Here is a 23,258-nt window from a genome sequence, read left to right as displayed (position 1 = left end):
CAATTACTGGAATTAAATTATATAACTAAATCAGTGGTGTTATGGTCCTGAGTGGCAAAGACTTCCTTTTTCCAGTTCTTCCTTGATCTTTGCCATGAAGTTTGCGTTCAATGTCCAAAAGCATGTCTTGCAATTATCGGTCAGTATCTGCTTTTATGGGACAGCTCATACTCACATTACACAAGGGAATAACACGGTTAAGATTGTTGTGACTCAGGAACATAGGATTTGGCTCAGTATCCTCGCTTGCCTGTTTTGTTTCATGTAGAGTGTTAGAACAGCTATAGAATTGCAGGCACCAAATAATTAAAGGTCTTGTGATACCAGTGGGGACCTTGTGAATAAGTGCCCTTGTTTGGAATAGCTGGACCAGAGTAGTTATCTTAACATAAAATATTTCAGCAAGCAGTAGAAAGTAGTGGCCCTTGGTTTCCAATGAATTCATCTTGCAGATTGAATTTACTTTTTAACTGAATTACACCAAGTCTTCAGTGCGAGCTCTGCTCTTAGTGTACGCTGACAATGCGGTTGGGTGGGGAGTGGATTATCTGATACCAGGCTATAACGGAGGTCTCACTGCAGCCTGTTGTGATTTAACCCCAGCTGGCAACTGAGCACCACACAGCCTCTTGCTTACTCCCCCCTTGGCAGGATGGGGGAGAAAATTGGAAGAGTAAAAGTGAGAGAACTCCTGGGTGGAGATAAAGACAGTTTAATAGGTAAAGCAAAAGTCACCTGCGCAAGCAAAGCAAAACAAGGAATTCATTCACCACTTTGTATTGGCAGGCAGGTGTTCAGCCATCTCCAGGAAAGCAGGGCTCCATCATGCATAATGGTGACTTGGGAAGACAAACGCCATCACTCCCAACGTCCCTCCCTTCCTTCCTCTTCCCCCAGCTTTATATGCTGAGCATGACATCATGTGGTATGGACTATCCCTTTGGTCAGTTGGGGTCAGCTGTCCTGGCTGTGTTCCCTCCCAACTCCTTGTGCACCCCCAGCCTCCTCGCTGGTGGGGTGGTGTGAGAAACAGCAAAGGCCTTGGCTCTGTGTAAGCACTGCTCAGCAGTAACGAAAACATCCCTGGGTTATCAACACTGTTTTCAGCACAAATCCAAAACACAGCCCCATACCAGCTACTGTGAAGAAAATTAACTCTATCACAGCCAAACCTAGCACACAGCCTTTTTATCAACAAAGAGAAACTCTGCTTGTGGACTTCCTCCCAGCTCCCTGTTCTGACTGCACAGGGAGAAGTGTAATATTTTGAAGACCTCTACCTTCTGTCAAGATTGGCCAAAATTGACCAATGAATTTAAAAAAATGTAACTGCTGATGATGTAGACATGCCTACAGTAATACAAAGAGAAATTTAATGAAATTAGATTAAAAGGAGGTAATTGTAGCTACCTCACTAAGCAATTTAGTCACAGTCATTAAATTTTGTTTACTGTTTTGTATGTGTCACACTCTCTTTCAGGTAAATCTTTTCTGTTCCTGTAAGTGGGCTGTTTCCTTTCTGCTTCTTTCTTTAATCTTCAGAATATCCTCCTCTGTAAAGAAGATTGTCACCCCCACACTAGTACTTACGCCAGCAGAAGAGGGAGCAGCCGCCTTCAGACACCATCAGGCACAACCCAGGAGTGCGAGGAGGGACTGATGACATGCCCTGTCTTGCCTCTTCTGCCGTACTCTGTGCCAGGTCCTTAGTGTAACTGCACTGATGTCATTGCAGCACTGCAGTTTTGTGCAAATTAATGCCATCAGCGTTAGTCAAATTCTATTATATAAGAGGTAACAATGCATCATCTAAAAAGCTTTTGACCTAAAGGAGGTCCCTCGGGCCTGACACATGTATAATGCTGTTCTCACATAGCAGATATTTACAGACATACATAATAGGATAGTAAATACTGGGGGAACAGGGTTGTCCTCTAAACAATCCTGGATGAAATGTTCTGTGATCAGGAAGGACTAGATCAGGTGTTTACAGAAGCTCTTCCTATTTTGAAACCTTGGGAAATCAGTTAAGATACGTTGTCGGCTTGCTTTGCCATAGGAAGTGAGAGCTCTGCATCTTTCTGTGGGATGGATTGTGTTTTCTAAGAACACCTCTAGAAGGACCATGGAGGAGAGAAGTACTTTTCTCCCCATTTTGCAGAGGAGAAGGCAGGTAGAAAAAGTTTCAGCATGTTCTCCTTATGCAGTAGCCCAGGTCAAAAGATCCCCTTCTCTGGGAAGAGAAGGGAGCAAATGCGTGACTCATGGGTGGGAGCTGACGCAGGGAAGGGGGAAGCTGTGAGACCGTGCTACCTGTACTGAGGAAAGAGTTGACTGGGAACAGAGAGAGAAGGGGAGTTAGCTGTGCCTCCAGCTGAGTTGTGGTCTCTGTTCAGGGTTCCCACATTCTGCCTAGGAGATTCTGACAGGAATAAAGATGCATGTCTTGGGGTGCTTTGGCATAACAGGATCAACCCATTGGGAACACTCTGCCTTCTCTTGCACTGTGCTGCTGAACTGTTGTGCGCACAGTAGTCCTTTATCTGTGACTTCTGGGCAAACACACTAACTTACGCAGTGTTAGTGGGGCTGGGGCAACTCTAAACCGCCTTAATCCTCACCCACTAAATATCTGCTTGGGCAGCCCACTGGACAAGGTCCCATGCTGCGCCTGTCTGCCATAGGATGCCCCATGTCCTGCTCCCTGCTGGCTGTTGCGAAATAAAGGCTCCCAGCTGCCTTCTCTTCAGCCTCTCTGTACATGCCTGCAGTAGGCCTGTTTGCCATTTTCCTGGCATGCCTCTCACATAGTCTTTGTGCCTCTGGAGCCTTGAATTGGAACTTGTTCCAGCCTTCAGGGAGGACGGGCAGGATCCCTTTGTTGGCCCTTGCTCTTTTCCCCTTTGTGTGAGGAAGAGCATTTGGTTTGGCCTCGCGTTTTGGCTTTCCTTTGCCCACATTGCACAGTCACTTAAGCTCCTTTCTGTAATAGTTGCCAAACTGAGCAGATATGGCTGATATTAATGTGCATGCTTAGAAAAGGAAACACTGATTCACTGGGTTTGCTATTCTTGTTTTTTTTCAGTGGTACCCAAACTCAGCAAGTTGCCAGGAAGTGTGGTATTTTACATCATCACTCAGCAGAATCAAGATAGGAATCTTGGGTATTTAATATTGTTGATTTAGGGTAAAAAATCGTGTTTGCCACCACAAAAGTTCATCAGGTCTATGCTGTGATGGCCTTCTTTCCCTGAAGCAACACAGTTGTGGTGGGGGTTTTGCAGACCAAGGTCCTTCCCCAGACAGCACGTGGTCCACAGGACAGTTGTGTCATAACATAACAACTGCCATCAAAATATGGAAAATGAAAGTAGCAGGTAACAAAACACAGGTATTAGGAGAAACACACTAGTAAGCCTAGTTTCAGCTTTTTCTTTATACTTACCATGTTTCTGTCTCTATGATTTTGTTAAGGTTTGCTTTGTTTCAAAAAGAAAAGAATATGAGATCACATCAGGACCATTTCCAAACAATACCTTGATACATAGGATAGAAGGACAGTCCATTCGATTCATTCAGACACCCACTTGAGCCATGCCAATTTAGTTATTTTGGGAGTGAATGAAAGAAGGGAGAAAGGAGATATAATAGTTGGACATAATCACGTTTGTATTTCAAAAGTTTGTAAGATTTTAATTACAGCTTAATTTCATTGTAGTTCAGCTTGAATGATGACAAAAGCACAGGAATGTAATGGCAAGTTTTCTAAAGATTCAGTACTTTGGGTGTTGTGGTTGCTTGAAAATTTGGCTGTACCATTGTAGGCAGAATTCTGAACAACCTTTGAACAGGATGCTTAGTAAGTTCCCTATGCAGTTTCTATGTGGCTTTTTTTGAACAATTGTTCCCAGGTTAGTGTTTGAAAGTTTAGGTCCCCAGGCATGGTTGTTCTAGTAAAGTGTTTGAAGCTTTTAATGAATTTTAATTCATTCATTTTAATTAAGGAAATATTTTCTACGAGTGCTAGCTATAACTCACTTGTCATTGTTCTAAGTAAGGGAAGTGGTGCAAGGTATATTTATTCAGCCAGGGATGTTGTAACAGAGCTTAAAATAAAGTGGTGTCCTTTTACATGTATTGGGAACAGTGGGTTCTGAGGAGAGGATGAGAGGTATTTCTTGTGGTAAAACCAGTCTGCAGTACTAAATCTTTTCGTAGCTCTTATGAGTTAAAAATACACTCCAGTGCCAGAGAATCAAACATGCATCAGTTTTTGACTCCTTGGCCCGTGCCTTGTCTGTGGCTTGAAAGTCTCCCTGAAATGGAAAAGTCATCATATCTTTTTACTCTGCAACCTGTAGGGAAGATCTGGCAGAGGGTTTTGGGAGGGAAAGTCCCGTGTCATCAGAACTCCCTCAGGGTCACAAGATGAGTTGCACAAAATGCCAGCCTGAGCTGGGCTGTAAGACTAACTGTGTTGTAATTCCAGCAAGAGAAAATTGCTCTCTGAGGTTCGCTCAGTAGTTTTGAAAGATATAACTGAAGAAATAACTGAAATGGAAAGTGAAATCTAGAAGGAAATATAAAGGAGGTTTCTGGAAAAAGAGTTGGCCTATGGGAATTCATTACTAAACAGGATCTAAAATGCCAAAGCACCTCTCTTCTGCTCATTTGAGATGATAAAGACTTTAATTTTATTTTTTACTTTTACAGAATTGCAGGTATCACAGAGAAGAATAATCTTCACCAGCCCAATGGTCATCAAGGATATGAACTCTTTTTTTATCTAGATGGATGAAAAGGTTAACAGCCCAGAAGGGGAGCTCCTTTTCTTCTCAAGATGGCAGCAACTAGTGGCGAAAGCCAGCTGCAGCGGATTATCAGAGACTTGCAAGGTACAGTGTCGTGCTGACAGATTCATTCTGTAGGCTGGACTATCCCCTCCATGTTTTAGATAACAGAGAGTTAAGAGTTGTGTTTTCAGTTGTGTAACACTTGTGCAGGAATCGTAGCAACTAGTTCAAGGTGTGTGATGTGCTCTTTAGAGAAGTGACTGATGGTTTTTGTGAGAAATGTGCTGTACCTTCTGCAGGATCCTAAATTCTTAAATACTGTAAATTTAAACATGAGAAATAAGTCTTACAATTAAAAAACAAAGTGTCTGTGGGGGATGTGTTGTGAGCTGGGACTTCGTTGGCATGAATAGAGCTATGCTATTACAGGACTTCATGTGAGATAAGGAGAAGGCCTGATTTTTAGACCCTCCCTTGATGGGAAGTTGGTGTGGAGTTGCTGCTAACGTGGAAGGAGGAGAAAAACAGGAGGCTAAACCAAACTGGGAAGGAAGACCCAGAGGAAGAGTGATGGAGAATTGTATCTGCTGTTCTTACTGGAGTGGAACATGCTTTCTGGGCACTTAACTTGTCCTCCACTAGCAGTACCCAACCTCATTTTCCACAGCTCTGTTGCAGGCAAAATTGGCAGCAGAATCATAGCCATTTTCCTGCTCTATCTCTGTCCTAATCAGCTGCCTATACCAAGATCCAGCTATTTTTCCTTTTAATTTTTATTAAATATGAGGTCTGATATGCACCAAAGCTGAGAATCTAGATCTTCCTGTAACATAAAAAAGGAGATCTACGTGCCTGCTAACAAGAGGAGATTTAATTTGCAAAGGGGATTGAGTGGGACTGAGAGCTAAGGCTCACTCAGACACCTGAAATAAGTACAAAACGAAGTGGAAAGCAAGCTCAAAATCAGTTATTTCTGATGCTGAGAAGTACACCTTTTTGGGGCTGGACTGAGACAACAGAGTTTGCTTTGATTTGAGATTTCCTCACCCACTATGAGTGTAGGTTTTAGGGAAGAGAAGTTGCTGTATGCTTGTTTTTATGTAAATTATTTTTTCCCATTTGTGTTTGTAACCAGCACAAGCTGAACCTTCCTGAATAAAGCATGGAGAAGATAAATGTGCTGACTGAACGACTGTTCTCATGTTACTGATCCCCTTTAGCAGATTACATGCTTTGTCCTTTCTAATCAGAATTTTGTTTGTCCTGTGGGCAATACCTTAACGTGCACATGAGACAGCAAAAAGTTATTTCTCTTTCCTGTGCTGAAGAACCAGTTAGCAATTGTCTTTTACCAGTTTTTGCTAAGTGTCAGAAGGAGGTTTCTCTCTTTTTAAGAAGAAATAGTCTGTATAACAGATTGACATAACTTGAGCTCTTGGGTTTTAATAGGTGGTCTTACATTGCAAGCATATCAATAAGTTTTTTGCATTGTCGTTAAGACATTTTCACTGAAATAATAGACTGAATACACATGCATAATGTCCGGGCAGAAAACTCATTTATTTAGTTGTTGATGGATTCAGTGCTATATATGTCTTCCATTAGTTAACCATTTTGGTGTCTTGCTTTAAAGATGCTGTGACTGAGTTAAGTAAAGAATTTAAAGAAGGAGGGGAACCAATCACAGATGACAGTGTCAACTTGCAAAAATTCTCCTACAAGCTTGAGTATCTTCTACAGGTAAAAAGGGATATGCGTCATTTGTAATCCACCATCAAAGCTAGGCCTTTTTTTCTCAAGTAAATGGACTGAAATCTGTGCTGCTTATTGTACTTATTTCAAGTGAAAGTAAATAAATGTAATCAAAAGGCAGTGCTGGCAGGTTTTTTTTTTTAAGAATTTAAGGTATTTTTTTATTGATCTGTAAGATTTGAGTTTGATTTTAAAGATATATCCTGCTAAATTATCTTGGAAAAACTCTGGTAATGAGGTCTTGGCAACATTTTAATGCAAAATAAATACTAGTAAGCAAATATAGCGGTGTGAGTAATTTAGAGAATTTTTAGCAATTTCACTTTGGAAATTCATTTTTTATTGTATGGAACGCTTAACGCAAAAGGCTGATTTTTTAATCTGGAATGCTGCTTTTTGTCAATCCTCAAGATCTAAGTAAAAGGGCAAACTGCTGGGCAAACTGAAATTCAGTTTGCATAGTCTTATGTCTACACATACTGTAATCATGTCACTGATTGCAACAAAGACATGCTAATCTACTCTTAATATAGGTGAGGGACTTTTAATTGGGTTGCAGAAGCTTCAACAGAAGCCGAAGAATCCTTTGGGATTTGAATGGTCCGAGCTGCAGTGCGTATGCGATTTAGCTAGAGAAGGTTTTTCTGGTACGTACATGTGTGTTATTGCCACACTTGACTGCAGGTCTCAACAACTGGTTGTTAGTTCGTTGCTTTTAAACAGCTGCCGAATCTGCTGCAAATCTTTATTTCAGCATTTTTGAATGGATGTCTGTATTTTAACTAGACCCAGAACATTATTATCTGTTACTGTCTGTGAAGTAACTTTTGTAACTGCTGGATTGCATCAGTGCAATACAATGTCTCCTGCCTTTGTGAATACATTGGCTAAAACTAAGAGGAGTCATGAAAGCGCATGTTGCTGGGAGAGGAACAGAATTCCAGGTAGCTATATATAAGTATATTTATTTTTAAGTTTTGCTCATTGCATTTTGTTTTCCTTGTTTAAGTTTGACCAGAAGGAAAAAAACACGTTACTGGGGACCAGAAAAGACTACTGGGATTATTTCTGTGACTGTCTGGCAAAAGTCAAGGGAGCTAATGATGGAATCCGCTTTGTCAAGTCTATTACGGAAGTAAGTATATCAGTTAAGCATCATAACATGTGGTTTATGGCTTGGTATGTCTTTTCAGAGACCAGTAGAAACCAAAAGAAAATACACTACTTTTAACGTACAAAAAAAAAAGTTGGGAATTTTTAATTCTCATGTAGAGTATAAAAATGCAAGGTTACTCTTTTCACTAGGCACTAAATTATATAGGATTAGGTAGCCTGACTCTGACTTATTTTGAAGACCACTTACACAAGTGAATGGTCCTGTTTGTCTCTGGTTGTGCCCTGCCTTTTCATGAACTTAGTGCCATTTTCTCTAAAAAGGAATTAAAAGTTAAGTCAAGGGTAGAGCCTTCCATCTTTAGCACAGCTTACAGCAGGACTTGCCTCTAAGTGTAAGAGGAAAGAATCACCATATTTGTCATGTCCTAAGACTTTTTCAACTGGTCGGTAGAGTTGAGGAGGACTGACTGACAGCAATGTTTCATCTTCTGTCTCAACTTTGTTCTCTTGGGTAAGCTGTCATGAACAGGACAAAAAGCTTTATTTTTATTAGATATGGTAGTAAAAGCTTAAGCTTGTAACAGCCATATTATGTCTTCAGCTCAATGAGTGGGTGAAATAAGTGCTGTGAGAAGCTTTCTGTGCTGATCCTGTCTGAGCCTTTAGAGTCATTTGAAGAGGCACTTCCCTCGTGGGTAAAAGAAGCGATGGTGTGGTGGTGCCGGCCAGCATTGTCCTGATGCTCAGTTCTGTTATCTGTGAGCAGTGCTAACATATATTGGCAAGTTACTATTTACAGCAGATTTCCCTATTCTCTTGGCAATTCCTCCACAGCAGCTCTAGATAATGTTGTTTTGAGCCATCTGAAAGAGAGCCATGATACTCTGGCAGAGGCGGGCTCTGTGTTCCCCACCTCATTTTCTTCTCTCAGCAACTTAGGCAATATTGAATTTTGCTGTTCCAAGGCAAACAAGCCTTAAGTTTGTTTTCCCACTGGGAAGGGAAACAGAGGAGAGCTATGGAAATTGGCTTTGACTTTCCCACTACTTCCAGGAAGACTGGAGAAGTAAGGACAGTGACTGCAGGAAAGGTCCTCTGACTGTAGATACTGGGCCTTAAATTCTCAGTAGCAGTAGCCAATCTGATTTCTTTGCAAAGGCAGCTATGCTGTAGCCTTCAACAGTCTGTTGCCTATGGTATCACCTGCGTATTACCACATGCAAAGGCTGCTCTTTTTCCTCCTTCTTCAGTACCTCTGGCTGTTTAATGGTTAGCATGATATCAGAAATTATAGTTTGTAAGAAGGATATTTTCTATTTCAATTTATGTGCAGCCGTAGAATTTAGCTTGTGGAAGACTTCTTTTTACTTTATTAGCTTGTGGTTTAGGAATATGAACTCTAAAAAAGTCAGCTGTTTCAGATAACTGAGCTGGCAGACTCAGGTCCAGAAATGAAATGACAGATGACAGAAGAACATGTTGGTTATTCCCCTTCATTGCAGGTGGAAATTAGCAGCCATTTTTTTAATCTGGCTGGGTAGAACATAAAGGTTTCCAAATGTCATTTGCTCACTGAACAGTACTTGTTGACTTTCAAAGATGGAAGTGAACAAGGAGGAAAGAGTAATGGCAGTTGCTTTTTAAGAATGGTCAAACGTTTAACAGCATGCCTTCTCTTCTGCTTTGCCTGCAGTGCTTCTAATATTAGGGTGCATGATATGCTAGAAAGGTGGAGCAAGGAAGCAAGTAGGAATATCTTGGAAACTGTCCAGCTGTTAATTAAACAGCAAGCCTTATCCTTGATGGCATTAGATGAGCAGGGAGTTATGGTAGTTCCCCTTTCAAAAGGTGATTACACTGAATACACATCTTTCCAAGTCTTTACAGCCATACATTGCATATGCTACAGTGCTACAGCCATACATTGCAACTTAGCTACAGTGTTTGCAGCAAACATGGAAACACCAACAATACCAGACACTGCCTGCCTCCCTGAATTCTAGCTGGGCTCTAGCAGGAGGTAGCGTGATTTTACTTGCTAGGTAAATAGTATTTAGCTAGTTATAGCTGCATATATGTAAATATTTTCCTCTACTTCTTGTCACATACATTTGTTCTAATATCTCCGTGCTTAAAAAAGGCATTGTGATTTAAATTGATAAACCAATGGGAGTAAGGATAGGATTAATTCAGTGGCTTCCAGTGTTTGGGTTTTTTTACTATTATTAAGATATTCACTAACTATGCCTAGTTAGGAAAAACACTTGTAAGCTGCTGTGCACAGGGCAGGGATAGCATCTCCCTGAAGAAATATTCAGACATCTGCAGAGTGAATGAGGGAGAAAAACAGTTGGCCTTTGGGGACCATGTTATTTCACATTTTGTGTCCTATAGAATTCAAACCAAAAAGCAGTTAAAGGTGTTGCTTCCTTTGCTCCACATTTCATCATTCCATTTATAGGGAACATTTTTATATGTAGTGGATTGCTGAGATAAATGAGAAACCTTTGTCTTATTTGAATACAGAAGCCCAGTAACAGCAAAACCAAGGAAACTGAAAGTTAAGGTATTCCTCTCACTTCACCACAGTGGAACACTGATCAGAAGGAGAGAAAGCTTGTGTGGCCTTTGAGCCTTCTTTTACATTAACTTTTCAAGCAAAATGTACAGTGACTAACTTGAGCCTCAGCCCCTCTAATATTTTCCTTGACCTCCATTTTTAAATCGTGAGTATATTTGGTTTCTTAATTGGATGCACAGTTTGGTTAGGACCATGGCTGACTGATGAGAAATTCTTCTCATCACTTGCATTTTCTATTCCTAAATTGATTACTGATTTTGATGGAAAGGAGAAATGAAACACTACTGTTTAGTGTTTCTCTATTTTGCAGGATAGCAAATAGTGAAACAGTACTGTTCAGTGCTTCACTATTTTGCAGGACAGCGAATAGTTCAGATGTAAAAGACAAAACAAACATCAGTTCCGCAAGTCAATAGCTATAACAAAACGTAGTGCTGCGTTTTGTGATCCTCCTTACATTGATTTAACAGCTGTCTTCATAAAAAGATCCATTAATTTTGGTCATGCAGCTACTCTTGGTCTGAAGTAAGAATTAGAATTTTATCAACTAAACAGCTAAGTATTAAGAAAGGCTTTTTGCATCATCTTGGATTACTGTGTCTGCAGGCATGTATATTTGTGTGTGTACATCTTTGTTCTATGACTCCATCTGCCCTAAAGCTCTTCCAGCTGTGGCCAGACACATTTTAAGTAACCTAAGCAGTCGCTTCTGGCTTTGCTGGGCATATTGTGATTTTGCCTTATATTGGGAATTGTCCTTAGCATAGTCTCTACTCATGTACTCAGTATATTAGATGATTCGTTGGTCCTGTGATGCCTTTTATATTAGTATAAAGTTGACAACAGCCAGCTGTAGATACAAATTTGTCATTCAAAAAAGATTCCACCCAATGACAGTCTTGGGAGAAGGTGTCTCTCAGTGGCAGTTCTTACTGCTTCTGTTATAACTAGTGCCTTATTGTGAAGGTTTTTTGTGTCGGTATGTAGACTGTTCTGGCCATGACTTTACATGATTACAAATGATATTTAGAATTTTCTTTTCTTGTGGTTTCTCCCTTCCAGCTACGAACATCTCTTGGAAAAGGAAGAGCATTTCTTCGTTACTCCCTGGTTCACCAAAGGCTAGCAGACACCTTGCAGCAATGCTTTATGAACAGCAAGGTGACCAGGTGAATAGCCAAGTACCTTGTTAACTAATGGGTGTTTGCTCAGTGTGATCAAGCAACATCACCTAGTAGCTATTGAAAGAAATTGAAACCCTTCCAAATGGTTGGCTTAGAAAGCTGGTAATAGGATAGGAAGGATAATAGACCTTTTGGCCTGGGTCACTGGTTCATATCTATCTTAGGCTGGTAAAGATTGAAAGTTGTTACAGCTAAATGCGTGTGGAATGGGTGGTGCTGATGCATCTGTATGTCGGTTTCAAAGGTGATGTTTTTCTAAGTATTGGAGGTCCTGGGTTTGATCTCCTGTGCTGTGGATCATAAGGGAGGATTAATTTGGATGTGTTGTGCAAAGCCCCAGAAAGCATTTGCATATATCTCGGGGTTGTCACACAGAGGAACAGCTTGCCCCTGACCAAGGAACACCAAAGATAGTTTGGAGTTGGTTGGAGGGGCGCCCCTGGTAGGGCTTTTAGAAAAAGCAACTATTAGCACAGTGTATTTAACTCTGGTTGCTGCTTTCTGTCCCTCATTTTTGATGTATTAAGTGTGTGCTTTAGGTATTTATTGTGTGATTATCCAGTGTATAGCAAATATTCTGTCTTGCCAGTGTTTAGCCCAAGCACTAGAGCAAAAAGTATTTTGTGCAGGAGCTCCTCTAAAGATACTTGTGTGGAATTCATTGAAGCTGTTTAGTTTCATTCACATCAAAGGGAGGGGATGTTGGTTGGTGGGTCTGGTTGTTTTCAATTTGTGTTTAGAATAGAATGTCATAATTTTTCTGGGGTGGACTGAATAATCATTTTGTGGTTTATTTTTGCAAGTGAAGCTGCTGCTTCTCTTTTACTTATGAATGACTATTACTTCATTTTTTTTTGTTTTGTTTCAAGTGACTGGTACTATGCAAGAAGTCCATTTCTGAATTCCAAAATGAGTTCTGACATTGTGGGTCAACTCTATGAGCTCACTGATGTTCAATTTGACTTGGCGTCAAGAGGCTATGATTTAGATGCTGCTTGGCCAGCATTTGCCAGGTAAGATAGAACCACTTTGTCATTTTGTATTAAGAAGGCCACAAAACACCTGCCTGTTACAGAATCAATAAAAGCTTCTGCTTTTGAAGGCAGGAATACTTGTGTTATACACTTTCTCCATGTAATTAGTCTATGACTGAATGGGCCTTTTTTTCCCTCAATATACTGTGTACCAGAGATCAGAGTTGATGCTCTGTGATGGAGTACTTCCAGTAACTGCAGTTTAGGTCCAAATCCCAAGCTATTCCTATCTTCACAGGCACAAGAAGAAATGTTCTTAGCTCCTTCTGTTTTGAGAGCTGAGACATGTAGTCACTGAACAGCCAAGTGGTGTGCTTCACTTGCAGCAATGGTAGAGATGACAGTATGCGGTCACTACAGCCTGATCCCACCTCAAAGCGGGGAATAACAAAAACTCCTAGGTCTGATCCACATCCGTTTGTATCAGTGGGAGTTTTCCAGGGCTGCATGCTGCCTCTGTCTGGTTGAGCCGCAACCACGCAGCAATACAATTTTGTAGAGCAAAGCTGCGTTGGTTCTCGTGGGTGTGGGAAATCAGGGCTACCAAGCCCATAATCTTTTATAGGTGCCTTTGATATCCCTGTTTTGTTTTCCATCAGCTTCAGTGGTTGTTGGCCCAGACACCAGGTGCAGTTACGTCTTTCTGTATGTGATAGTTACAACTAGATAAATCTTAACATATAAGAGTAGAAAGACATGTATGTGTGTGCTTAGACTTCTCTTATATATTGTTTCTCTGATCAACAGGAGGACCCTCTCCTCACTTGGATCTTCAGCATATTTATGGAAGCCCCCAAGTCGCAGTTCCAGCATGAGCAGTTTAGTGAGCAATTATTTGCAGGTAAGCAAATTACAAATAAATGTTTATATGGCATGGTAGATCTTTAATTAATGGCATAGTTCCAAAGAGCTTGGTAGTTTCAGGGTGATTATGACTTTTAATGGTAAACTACAAAAAGAATTCTTAATTAAAAGTAAAGGGAATTGTCCAGTGGCTGATTCAACTGAATATGCAAATCTTGTAGAGGAAAACAAAAATATATTCAGAAGACTGCCTGCAGATAGATATGTTTTCATTTATCTTTTGCGAAAACAAGCCCCATTTCCTGTAAGTCTGTATCTTGTAGTGCTGTGCATGCAACATACAATGTCACTGTGTGTTAAGGACCTGAACTTGCACTCATTTGAGCACACCATTTACATGCACGTTTAATACTTCTTAAACTTTCTGGTTTTCCCCTTCTGTTCATTTAGGCCCAAGAGTTTCCCTCCAGCCCTGATGCAAATAGCTCACTAAATGTTGAACACCTTGAGGGCTTTGAAGAGATGCGTGTAGAACTTGACCAGGCTGAGCTGAGGCAGAGGGAACTTCAAGATCGTATTCACCAGCTAGAAATGGAAAACCAGGAGCTTCAGGCAGCTGTCAGCCTTCAGAAAGAACAAGTACAGGTGGAAAAGGAGAGGAGCAGTAACTATAGTGAGGAGAACTCCCGGCTGACAAAGATGATCACAGAATTACAGAAGCAATGTGAGGTCTCGCACTCCACTCAGAGCACTGTTCATGACCTGCAGAAGTGTCTGCAGTCACTGGAACTGAATGCAGTGGAGCAGCAGAAGGAATATTCAACAAAGCTGGAGCAGCTGGTGACCAGCAAGGAAGACTGTGCCTCAAAACTGCAGGTGTTGAATCAGGAGCTGGAGGCCTCTAGGGCTTTGGTTGCTATGAAGGATCTTTGCATTGATGAACTCAAAGCCAAGCTGAGTTCCACAGAACAGAAGAACCTCAACCTCCTTGCAAAAGTTGATGCTGCCTTGGAGGAAAAGGGACAGCAAGTTACAGCCCACGGTGACTCTGCCCTACAGATACGGGCACTGTTAGAGAAGCTTCAGGAGACAGAAAAGGAAAAGGCAGAAATGCAAAGACTCAATGACGAACATGCGTCTCAGCTGAAAGCAGCAAGGGAGGAGCTGCAGCTGAAAGAAGAGGCACAGAAGGAACTGGAATCCAGATACAATCGCCTCACTGCTGACTCTAAAGAAGAGAGTGAAAAGCTGCTTGGGAGCCTGGAAACCATGGCAAAGGAAAGGGATGCACTTCAGAAGGCCCTGACCCTGAAAGGAAAGGAGATGGCTGAGCTCCAGACCCAGGTAATGGGGTCGCTGGCTCAGGTGGGGTCACTGGAAAAAAGTCTTGAGGAAGCAAGGAAAGAAAAAGAGAAACTCGAGGAGGAGTATGGTAGGAAGGAAGGAGCACTGAAGCAGGAAGCCCAGTCACAAGCAGAGCAACTTCGACTACAGGAGGGTCACTTAACAAAGGTGAGTCAGACTGTGCATAGCCTTGAGGAACAAAACCGGAAACTCTTGTCTGAGAAAGAGCATTTCAGCCAGAAAGTCAAGGAGCTGGAGGAACAGGTGGAGCAGCAAACCTCTGCAGTGAGCAAAATGGGTGAGGAGAGCAGGAAGCTGAAAGCGGAGAATGCGAATTTGCAGCAGTCCAAGAGGAAGATGGAAGATAAGCTGAAAAATGTGGAAGCCTCTAAAGCTTCCCTGGAAGCTGAGATGGCCAGACTGAGAGCCTCTGAGAAACAGCTTCAGAGTGAGATAGATGATGCCCTGGTGTCAGTTGATGAAAAAGAGAAGAAGCTCCGGAGCGAGAACAAACAGCTGGATGAAGACTTGCAGAATGCCAGGAGACAAAGCCAAACTCTGGAGGAGAGATTAAAGGCTCTACATTCAGACTATGAAGAACTAAAGCAAAGAGAAGAGACCACCAAGGAGTCTTATGCCTCACTTGAAGGACAGCTGAAGAGTACCAAACAGCATAGTTTACAAATGGAAAAAAACTTAGGCACCTTGAAGGAAAGCAAGGAATCTCTCCAGTCACAGCTCACAGAGAAGGAAATAGAACTGCAAGGCATGGAGAGCCAGTGTGAGCAGCTAAGAGCAGAAGCTGAAAGACACAGGAAGAAAGCAGAGACTCTTGAGGTAGAAAAGCTCAGTTTTGAAAAGACATGCCTTCATCAAACAAAGCTTATTGAATCCCTCACAACAGAAAAGGAATCAGTGGAAAAACACCAGCTCCAGCAGGCAGCTTCTCTGGAGAAAGAGGCAAAAGAGCTGGCCTCCAGACTGACCATGAGTGAAGAGCAGCTGGAGGTCAACCGAGGTGAAGTGTCTAGGCTGCAAGCAGAAGTCCTTGACCTGCGAGTCAAGCTTCAGCAGACCACTGATGAGAGAGAGCAGATGAGAGGTGAGCTCGCAGTCACAGAGACTGTCTTGGGTGAGCAGAAGGCGCTTGTCCAGCAGCTGAAAGAGCAAAGTGAGTCACTCAACAGAAACCACGTGCAAGAACTGGTGCAATGTAAACAAAGAGAAGAAGTGCTGAAAAAAGAGCAGGAGACAGCAGCCCATCAAAAAGCTGAGCTGGAAAATAATTTGCTGAACCTGAAGGAAGAGCTATCCAAGGTTAAGCAGTACTTGGAAGTTGCTAGAATGGAAAACGAAGAAAACAAAGATCTCCTCCACAGGACCAACACAGATATGGCTGAACTTGGTATTCAGATTTGTGCCTTGACCTCTGAAAAGGTGGATGGAGAAGAGCGGTTAGCCCAGGCCACAGAAAGGCTCAAAGAACTGGAAGAACAGGCAGCAGAGCAACAGGAGAAGCTGAAGCTTGACATCTGTAATCTCAGACAGGAGAACAAGAGCCTGCAAGAGAAATTAGAGGAGGCTCAAATATGTGCCGCAGCTGTCTCAAGTCTGCAATTGCAGCTGGAGACGGTAAAGAAACAGGCACAGAGTTTCCAAGAGACCAGCCAAGAAGAGCTGTCTGCAATAAAATTTCAAATGAGCACAGAGATTCTAAATTATCAGACAAAATTCAAGGTAAATTAATGTGATTATTATAAGTGAGGGAGCCATGCAGGATTTCCCCTGCTTTACCATCTGCTGCAGCAATTACTGGGCGAAATCCTAAGGTTTGTGTTGGTCAGGCTCTGCGACTAGCACGCAACTAGCCTTAGCCTGGGAATCTGAAAATGTCTCTACGCTCATGACCTAGGCCTCTTTGAGGTAAAATAACTCTTCAGAGGTTTTTGGAGATGTATATTGTGACCGTCTGAACACTGTGGAGAGGCCAGGTGATATGGAAGAGCCAGCCAGTAATGGAGAGGATGATGATTTCTTATGTTGGCACTGAAGGTGGCATCTTCTGTAACTGTTCCCTCTGGTCACAGCTGTGATTTTTTTCTTTTTTAGCAGGAATGTTGCAAGACCTGTTCCCCACACCCATAACACTACTTCTCCTTAAAACCGATTTCGATGAAAGCAAACTTAAGACTGAGACCAGATACTTTTGCAGTTCATTCCCTCATGTATTTTTGCTTTCAACTGCTCAAGGTAGCAGCTGAGAAGATCAAAGTTGTGGTTCCAGAAAAACATGAGCCAGCCCTGTTTATATGAAACAGCACACCTAAAGGCAGAAGATTTTAGTGTGTTTGTTCTGCCGTTCTGAGATAATGTCTAAGACTGGCAGTTGAGTAGAGGCTTATGCCACTGGTGATATCCAGAAGTCCCATGAGTTTGAGAAAATAGTGTACATTCATTTATGTTTTGTTTTCATAAAGGCTTTTTTAAACCTCAGTATGATTTGGCCTATCTCACTCTTTTGAGCCAAAGCATTTCACAAGTTGGGCTTTCTTTTTGTTGAGAACTGTAATAGCCCATAGCAAGTAACAGTAAAACACAGCTGATCTGCCACCACAGAGCGGATTTTCCTGGGATCCATGAATTGGGTGGCTCTTTAACTCTTTTCTGAGCCTGCCAATGGTGCTGCATTTATCCCATACATGGCAGTAAAAGCACTCATGATTCGCAATTGGGAATTTTGTAGATGAAGGGGTGGCCGCTAGAGGAATGCTAACTCCTGGCTCAATCTCTCTGCTAGGCTGTCAGTGAAGAGTGTGGGAAAGTAAGAGAGCAACTTGAGGAGCAGAAGCGACAACAGCATGCTGCAGAGGAAGAGATTGCAGAGTTACAAGTAGGTGCTTGATCTGATTAAAAGACAGAGGTATTTGTGTCAGTGGGCATTAGTGTTATAATTGAGAAGGCAGGCAGCATTTCTGATGACTGGCTGTGAGTCTGAGAATGCCCTTGAATAAATACAGGTGCTGCAGACAAAATACTCAGCAGCTGAAGATTACGAAAAGCACAATGGCACTTAGGATTTGTCCTGCTTTGAAAGCTAGTTGGGTTTTATGTAAGACCTGGTTATGTGTACACTTCCTAAATGGGAGTGCAGGTTTAAAAGGTGTCTGTCTTAAGCCCTGCATGCCCACGGCACACAGCCACATGTGTGGATCCAACTATTTGCAGGCTGCAAGGGTCACTGAATCAGAGAATTAATCTGGCTGAGAAATAACCCAGCTGGAAAAAAACAAGATTTTTGCAATGCATTTATCAAACAGTTGAGTTAGGAGGATTGTACTGAGGTGTAAGGAATCCAGAAGGAAGAAATTTAAGGTTATTGAACCTGGCCTTGCCTGTTAGCAGAAATACGTACACCTTTAGATGCAGTTAGGTATGTTCCCTGAGGACTCCAAGTTTGGCGGACTTCTCTGGAGAGGCTAGCTGTGAAAGAAATTTTTGTTTCCAGTGTTCTTCATGTTGCATATAGCTTTAATATACAACATTTTCCTATTTTTTTTCTTTTGAAACTTTTAGGTGGAGAAAACATTTTTAGGGCATATTCTTTTGCCATTGCCTTTGAGAGATTTTCCTTGATAAGGAGGCAAAAGCTCAATTTACATGAACTAATAAGAATTACAGGCTTAATACTGTCTTACTTTAAAGTCTATCCCTTATTCAGTGTGACAGAAGTAATCAGTCACTAGTACACAACTAATTAGTGTCTGCTTATACAATAATACCTTAATTGGTGGTTTGACTTTGATTCTTTTAAAGCATTGTTTAGGTATCTTGGCAATTGTCCAATGCCTGGTAAAGTGTTGTTTTTATATGTAAGGAAATACAGTAATTTATTTCACTAGGCTGCAAACACGAGTTTGTCTAGAAAGCTGGATGAAGCAAGAGAGCAGCTGTCTGAATCGGAATCTACTCGGCTGCAGAAGGAAGAGGAGGTGACGTCTCTGAGAGAACTCTTGGAAAGGTGGGAGTTTGGGTTCTGTTCACAAGCTGTTAATTGTAAACCAAGCAAGGGGTCAGTAACCAAAGCATATTGAAAATTGCTGTGGTTTATGAAGTAGCATATGCCACGGGGTTTATATAGGTCAAATAGTGTATGAGCATTGACGGGGAATATCAGATTGACACATCAGTTGAGAAATATGTAAATTACACAGCACACATGAATCAAGGTTTAGGTGTTATTGTATTGTTAATTTAGCTGATGACATAAATTCATTCAATGTCTTTTTATGAATCCTCAAGACATTTTATAACCTTCTTTTACCTTATAGGTTAGTCACCAAATTAAAACGCTGATATTGGCTCTTTTTTTTTCATAAGGAATGGAAAAATATTACTTTTTGATAGGTTTTTTTTCCTCATTTGTCTATGAAATTTCAGGGAATCAGTAAGAATTATTTGAATGGGACCACATCCTGCATGTCTCTGTCAGGTTTCTTATCAGTTTTAATACCTGATGCAGGCTATGTTTCCAGGGTCTGTAATGCAGACCTGTGTGGTCCGAATTATCTGGCAATCCGAAATAGATCTTCACGAGACATGGGCTCACACAGAGTGTAATGGGTTAACCAAAACCGATGTATTTTTACATTTTTGTGCTGATTTCATCTGTCTTTGTGGGAAGACTGATGATTCTTGATCTATACTGAAGGTTGTCAGTACAAAATCTTACTCATCAAAATGTTTGAACTGGCTGAGTGAGTTCAAACCAGCTCAGCCCTTCGTGTTACATTGCTGTAGAATTTTTGATCATTGCTAGGACTCACAGTACTGAAATTACTGTATTGTCAAGCCAAGACTTACATTCTTGGAAGCTTCCTGGGGACACTTCTTTCCACTGACTGTGCAGTCTCTTAACCTGGAAGTGTTCAAGGCCAGGTTGGATGGGGCTTTGAGCAACCTGGTCTAGTGGAGGGTGTCCCTGCCCATGGCAGGGGAGTTGGAACTAGATGATCTTTAAGGTCCCTTCCAACCCAAACAATTCTATGATTCTACGAACCTTTAGGTTTTGAATTGCATCTGTGTTAGAAAAATAAAGTGAGAAACTGGTTTGCTTCCCTTTTGTGGACATGAAGGCTATGGAGGAGCACGTGTTAAATGGCCCTTTTGTGTGCAGCCTGCAAATGCTGGGCAACCTGCAGCTATAGGACTTTCCCCATTTAGCTCAGTTTGCAGCTGCTGCTGATCTTAGTTTCCCAGTGTGGCAGCGATCGTAAGTTTCGACATAAGCAGGGCATCCAAGAAATTGCTGATTGCTGACTATGTTCACCAGGTAATGGATCTGTGTGCACTTCCAGTGATGCAGAAAACTGGAGAGATTCTGTCTAGCTATTAAAATATGCACATGGAGAACAACTTCAGTGAAACTACCTGTTTATCAGGGTGGAAGACCCCTTTCTTTCCTGGGGAAGACTTGAATGCACATGAGCTAAAAACAATTCTTAATTGCCTTTGTATTTGATCAGGATCCAAAAAGAAGCTGATGAAGCAAAAGAGAAGGTCCTGGATTACAGTGAGAAGCTCAGCAAGGTGGCAGCAGACAAAGATAGCAGCGACCAGAAGTTATTTGCTGAACTGGATGACCTGACGAGAACAAAACAGTTCCTTGAAGAACGTTTGATAGAACTTATCAGGTTGGCATCAAAATAAACAGCAAGCAGAAATTAAAACCCTAGCTTAGGATGTTAAGTGATACTGCCTAGATGGTTCAGTCTTGTATTCCTGAATTGAACATACAGGTGATGGCCAAGTTCATCAAAAGTTGAAAGTTTGTATTTCCATAATGCAGTCAAACATATAACACCCAATATTATCTCCTCCTTAATTTGCTGTCTGTTTCGCAAAAACATGTAGTTCTCTGTATGGCATGTATTCTTCTCCCCCCACCCCTTCCCAAGAGCTTTGGTAGGTTTCTTGATCTATCTTTATTCCTGAAAGCTCCTCAGAAGTTATAACAAAGCAATTTTTACTGTGAAGGTTTTACCAGCAGTCAAATTGAGGTCGGTTAACAGTAAACCAGCAATGATAATTTCTAACTGTTTTTCTTTCTTTTAACTGTGTCTCTGCAGAGATAAGGATGCTTTGTGGCAAAAATCAGATGCTCTGGAGTTCCAGCAGAAGCTTAGTGCAGAGCAAAGGTGGCAGGGGGACACAGAGGTTAATCATTGTCTGGACTGCCAGAGAGAGTTCTCATGGATGGTGCGCCGACACCACTGCAGGTCAGTTTGTTGGACTCTGTTGAACACAAAAGCAAAATTCAGTATGATTGTTTACATTACTCCTTAATGTTCATAGTTCATTGGTCAAAATCGTTGAGAGGGGATGTTGTAGAGGCTGAAAGAACTTGTGAGCTCACAAGGGGATAAAAGACATTAATGGAAAGGTCCCTTGACGTGGATTAAGGCAAAGATCTGGATGCAACTCTGACTTGGGGAGTCTGTCATTTTCTCATTTCTAGAAACAAAGATAATCACACCCTACATGGTGTATTCCTTAAAAGGACTGTGTTTTTAATATATTTGTTATGCACTGCTCTGTGCATGCTGTAAACAACATTCACTAAGATGGTTTAGCTATTGTGATAGAAGTATTCCAGAACAAATCCAACAAGCTGTGCCATTATAAATTTGGTTACTTACACTAGATATGTTCAGAGATAATTACAGATTGCAGAGTAATATTTTTAAAAAGTTAATATTAAATTATTTCCTATACAGTTAGCCTACTTGGAGTTATTAGTTACCCGATCTAGATTTATTCAAATATATTTAAGTGGATACGTTTCAGGGTCTTAGTGATATGTGTGGTTTGGCTCTTTACTGTTCTGTATCCTCATGACCTAATTCATCATGTAAGGTATGTAGTACTGGGACGGTTTCAATTGCATATGAATGTAGGGAACATTTGATGGGGATTAATGAATAGTGAAGTCATTTCTGGTGACAACTTCCAAATTACTCATTTCTAATAAAGTCTGTGAAACCTGCTCATGCTTTCACGAGTACCTACTAATGATTAAAATGATTATGAAAAACATAAACACTAAGACTTCATGAATAGCAGTCACCCCTGCTGGGTGCTTTTCTTCATGAAAATCTTAACACAGAATCATAGAATCGCAGAACATGTTGCACAGCCTTCCACTTCCCTGTTTCATGTTTCTCTGCCCTTTTGTAGTATGATGCCTATGACACTATGACAGGAAAGTCTGACCTTATTCTAGTTCAAGACCACTTGGCAGTGTGCAACAAAACATCTGAATGTGCACATCCTCAAAAACACCTCCCAGACCTCTAAAATAAATAAAGTATAATAAAACTGTGCAAAGCAACACAAAGGAGACCTGGGAGAGTTAGAATAGCAAGACTATCACGTAAGATGTGGTGCTGTCGGTGACTCCTCCTGGCTTTTCTCCAGTCTGTGATTGCCAAGTTCACAGCTTTTGTAATGTTCCTCAGTCCTATTGACTTACCATAGAATCACAGAAAGGTTTGGGTTGGAAGGGACCTTAAAGATCACCTAGTTCCAACCCCCCTGCCATAGGCAGGGACACCCTCCACTAGACCAGGTTGCCCAAAGCCCCATCCAACCTGGCCTTGAACACTTCCAGGGAGGGGGCATCCACATCTTCTCTGGGCAACCTGTTCCAATGCCTCAGCACCCTCACAGTGAAGAATTTCTTCCTAATATCTAATCTAAATCCACCCTCTTTTAGCTTAAACCCATTACCCCTTGTCCTATCACTACATGCCCTCGTAAACAGTCCCTCTCCAGCCTTTCTTGTAGGCCCCCTTAGGTACTGGAAGGCTGCTCTAAGGTCTCCCCAGAGCCTTCTCTTCTCCAGGCTGAACAACCCCAACTCTCTCAGCCTGTCCTCATAGGAGAGGTGCTCCAGCCCTCTGATCAGCTTCGTCGCCTCCTCTGGACTCGCTCCAGCAGCTCCATGTCTCTCCTGTACTGGGGACCCCAGGGCTGGACGCAGTACTCCAGGTGGGGTCTGACGAGAGCGGAGTAGAGGGGGAGAATCACCTCCCTCGAACTGCTGGTCACACTTCTTTTGATGCACCCCAGGACACAGTTGGCATATGTTCATTAAAAAGTAGTTGAAAGGTTTAATACTGAGAGGCTGCAGAGCAGAGAGGACAGGAGGAATAAATGTACACGTATGTGTCCAATACTGTTTCTTCTTCCCTGTTTGAAGGAGAGATGGATGATTACTAAGTAGAGACGTATAGACGCACTCTTACTGTCTTTACAATCAAATGGAGTTTTGCTCTGAGTATGAGAATTGGCCTATGTAATATTATTACGTACATTTGCTTCTTATGTGCTTTTTATATATAGATACATTATTTATTTGTATTGCATATTTTGGGGTATTTAATTGCTTTATGTATTTATATTTAAACATATATTCAATTTTTAAAGGATTTTTATGCTTTTTTCTATTTTCCCTATTTATTAAGGCAGCAAAGTATGAATGTGCATTTCTGCATCCTGTTTTGTCAAGAAAACTTGCTTCACCTCAGAAAGCAGCACAGGCTGTATTATGAGTTCTGCCATGGATGTAGCATTCGGGCTTTTGCAGAGCACA

The 23,258-nt window shown here is 41.6% G+C and overlaps 1 protein-coding gene across 10 annotated transcripts in view; it reads left to right on the top strand.

Moving 5' to 3' along the window:
* Positions 1 to 23,258, top strand: part of FYCO1 (FYVE and coiled-coil domain autophagy adaptor 1) — a 53,573-nt gene that overhangs the window by 5,515 nt on the left and 24,800 nt on the right. For 4 of the 10 annotated variants that reach the window (XM_054814609.1, XM_054814608.1, XM_054814603.1 and 1 more), the window contains exons 2-12: positions 4,714 to 4,895; positions 6,427 to 6,533; positions 7,555 to 7,680; positions 11,305 to 11,411; positions 12,296 to 12,439; positions 13,208 to 13,301; positions 13,715 to 16,345; positions 17,406 to 17,498; positions 18,508 to 18,626; positions 20,131 to 20,298; positions 20,734 to 20,883. In XM_054814609.1, coding sequence (XP_054670584.1) covers positions 4,841 to 4,895; positions 6,427 to 6,533; positions 7,555 to 7,680; positions 11,305 to 11,411; positions 12,296 to 12,439; positions 13,208 to 13,301; positions 13,715 to 16,345; positions 17,406 to 17,498; positions 18,508 to 18,626; positions 20,131 to 20,298; positions 20,734 to 20,883 — 3,794 coding nt within the window. In that variant the 5' untranslated portion in view covers positions 4,714 to 4,840. Of the gene's footprint in view, positions 1 to 4,490; positions 4,512 to 4,713; positions 4,896 to 6,426; positions 6,534 to 7,554; positions 7,681 to 11,304; positions 11,412 to 12,295; positions 12,440 to 13,207; positions 13,302 to 13,714; positions 16,346 to 17,405; positions 17,499 to 18,507; positions 18,627 to 20,130; positions 20,299 to 20,733; positions 20,884 to 23,258 lie in introns of those variants that run through there. The other 6 variants (XM_054814607.1, XM_054814605.1, XM_054814606.1 and 3 more) reach the window with 5 other exon arrangements.

Source organism: Grus americana, chromosome 2, assembly GCF_028858705.1.
Source record: "Grus americana isolate bGruAme1 chromosome 2, bGruAme1.mat, whole genome shotgun sequence".
NCBI lineage: Eukaryota > Metazoa > Chordata > Aves > Gruiformes > Gruidae > Grus > Grus americana.
The sequence above is the reverse complement of the archived record's forward strand: the minus strand, read 5'-3'. Positions and strand labels throughout refer to the sequence as shown.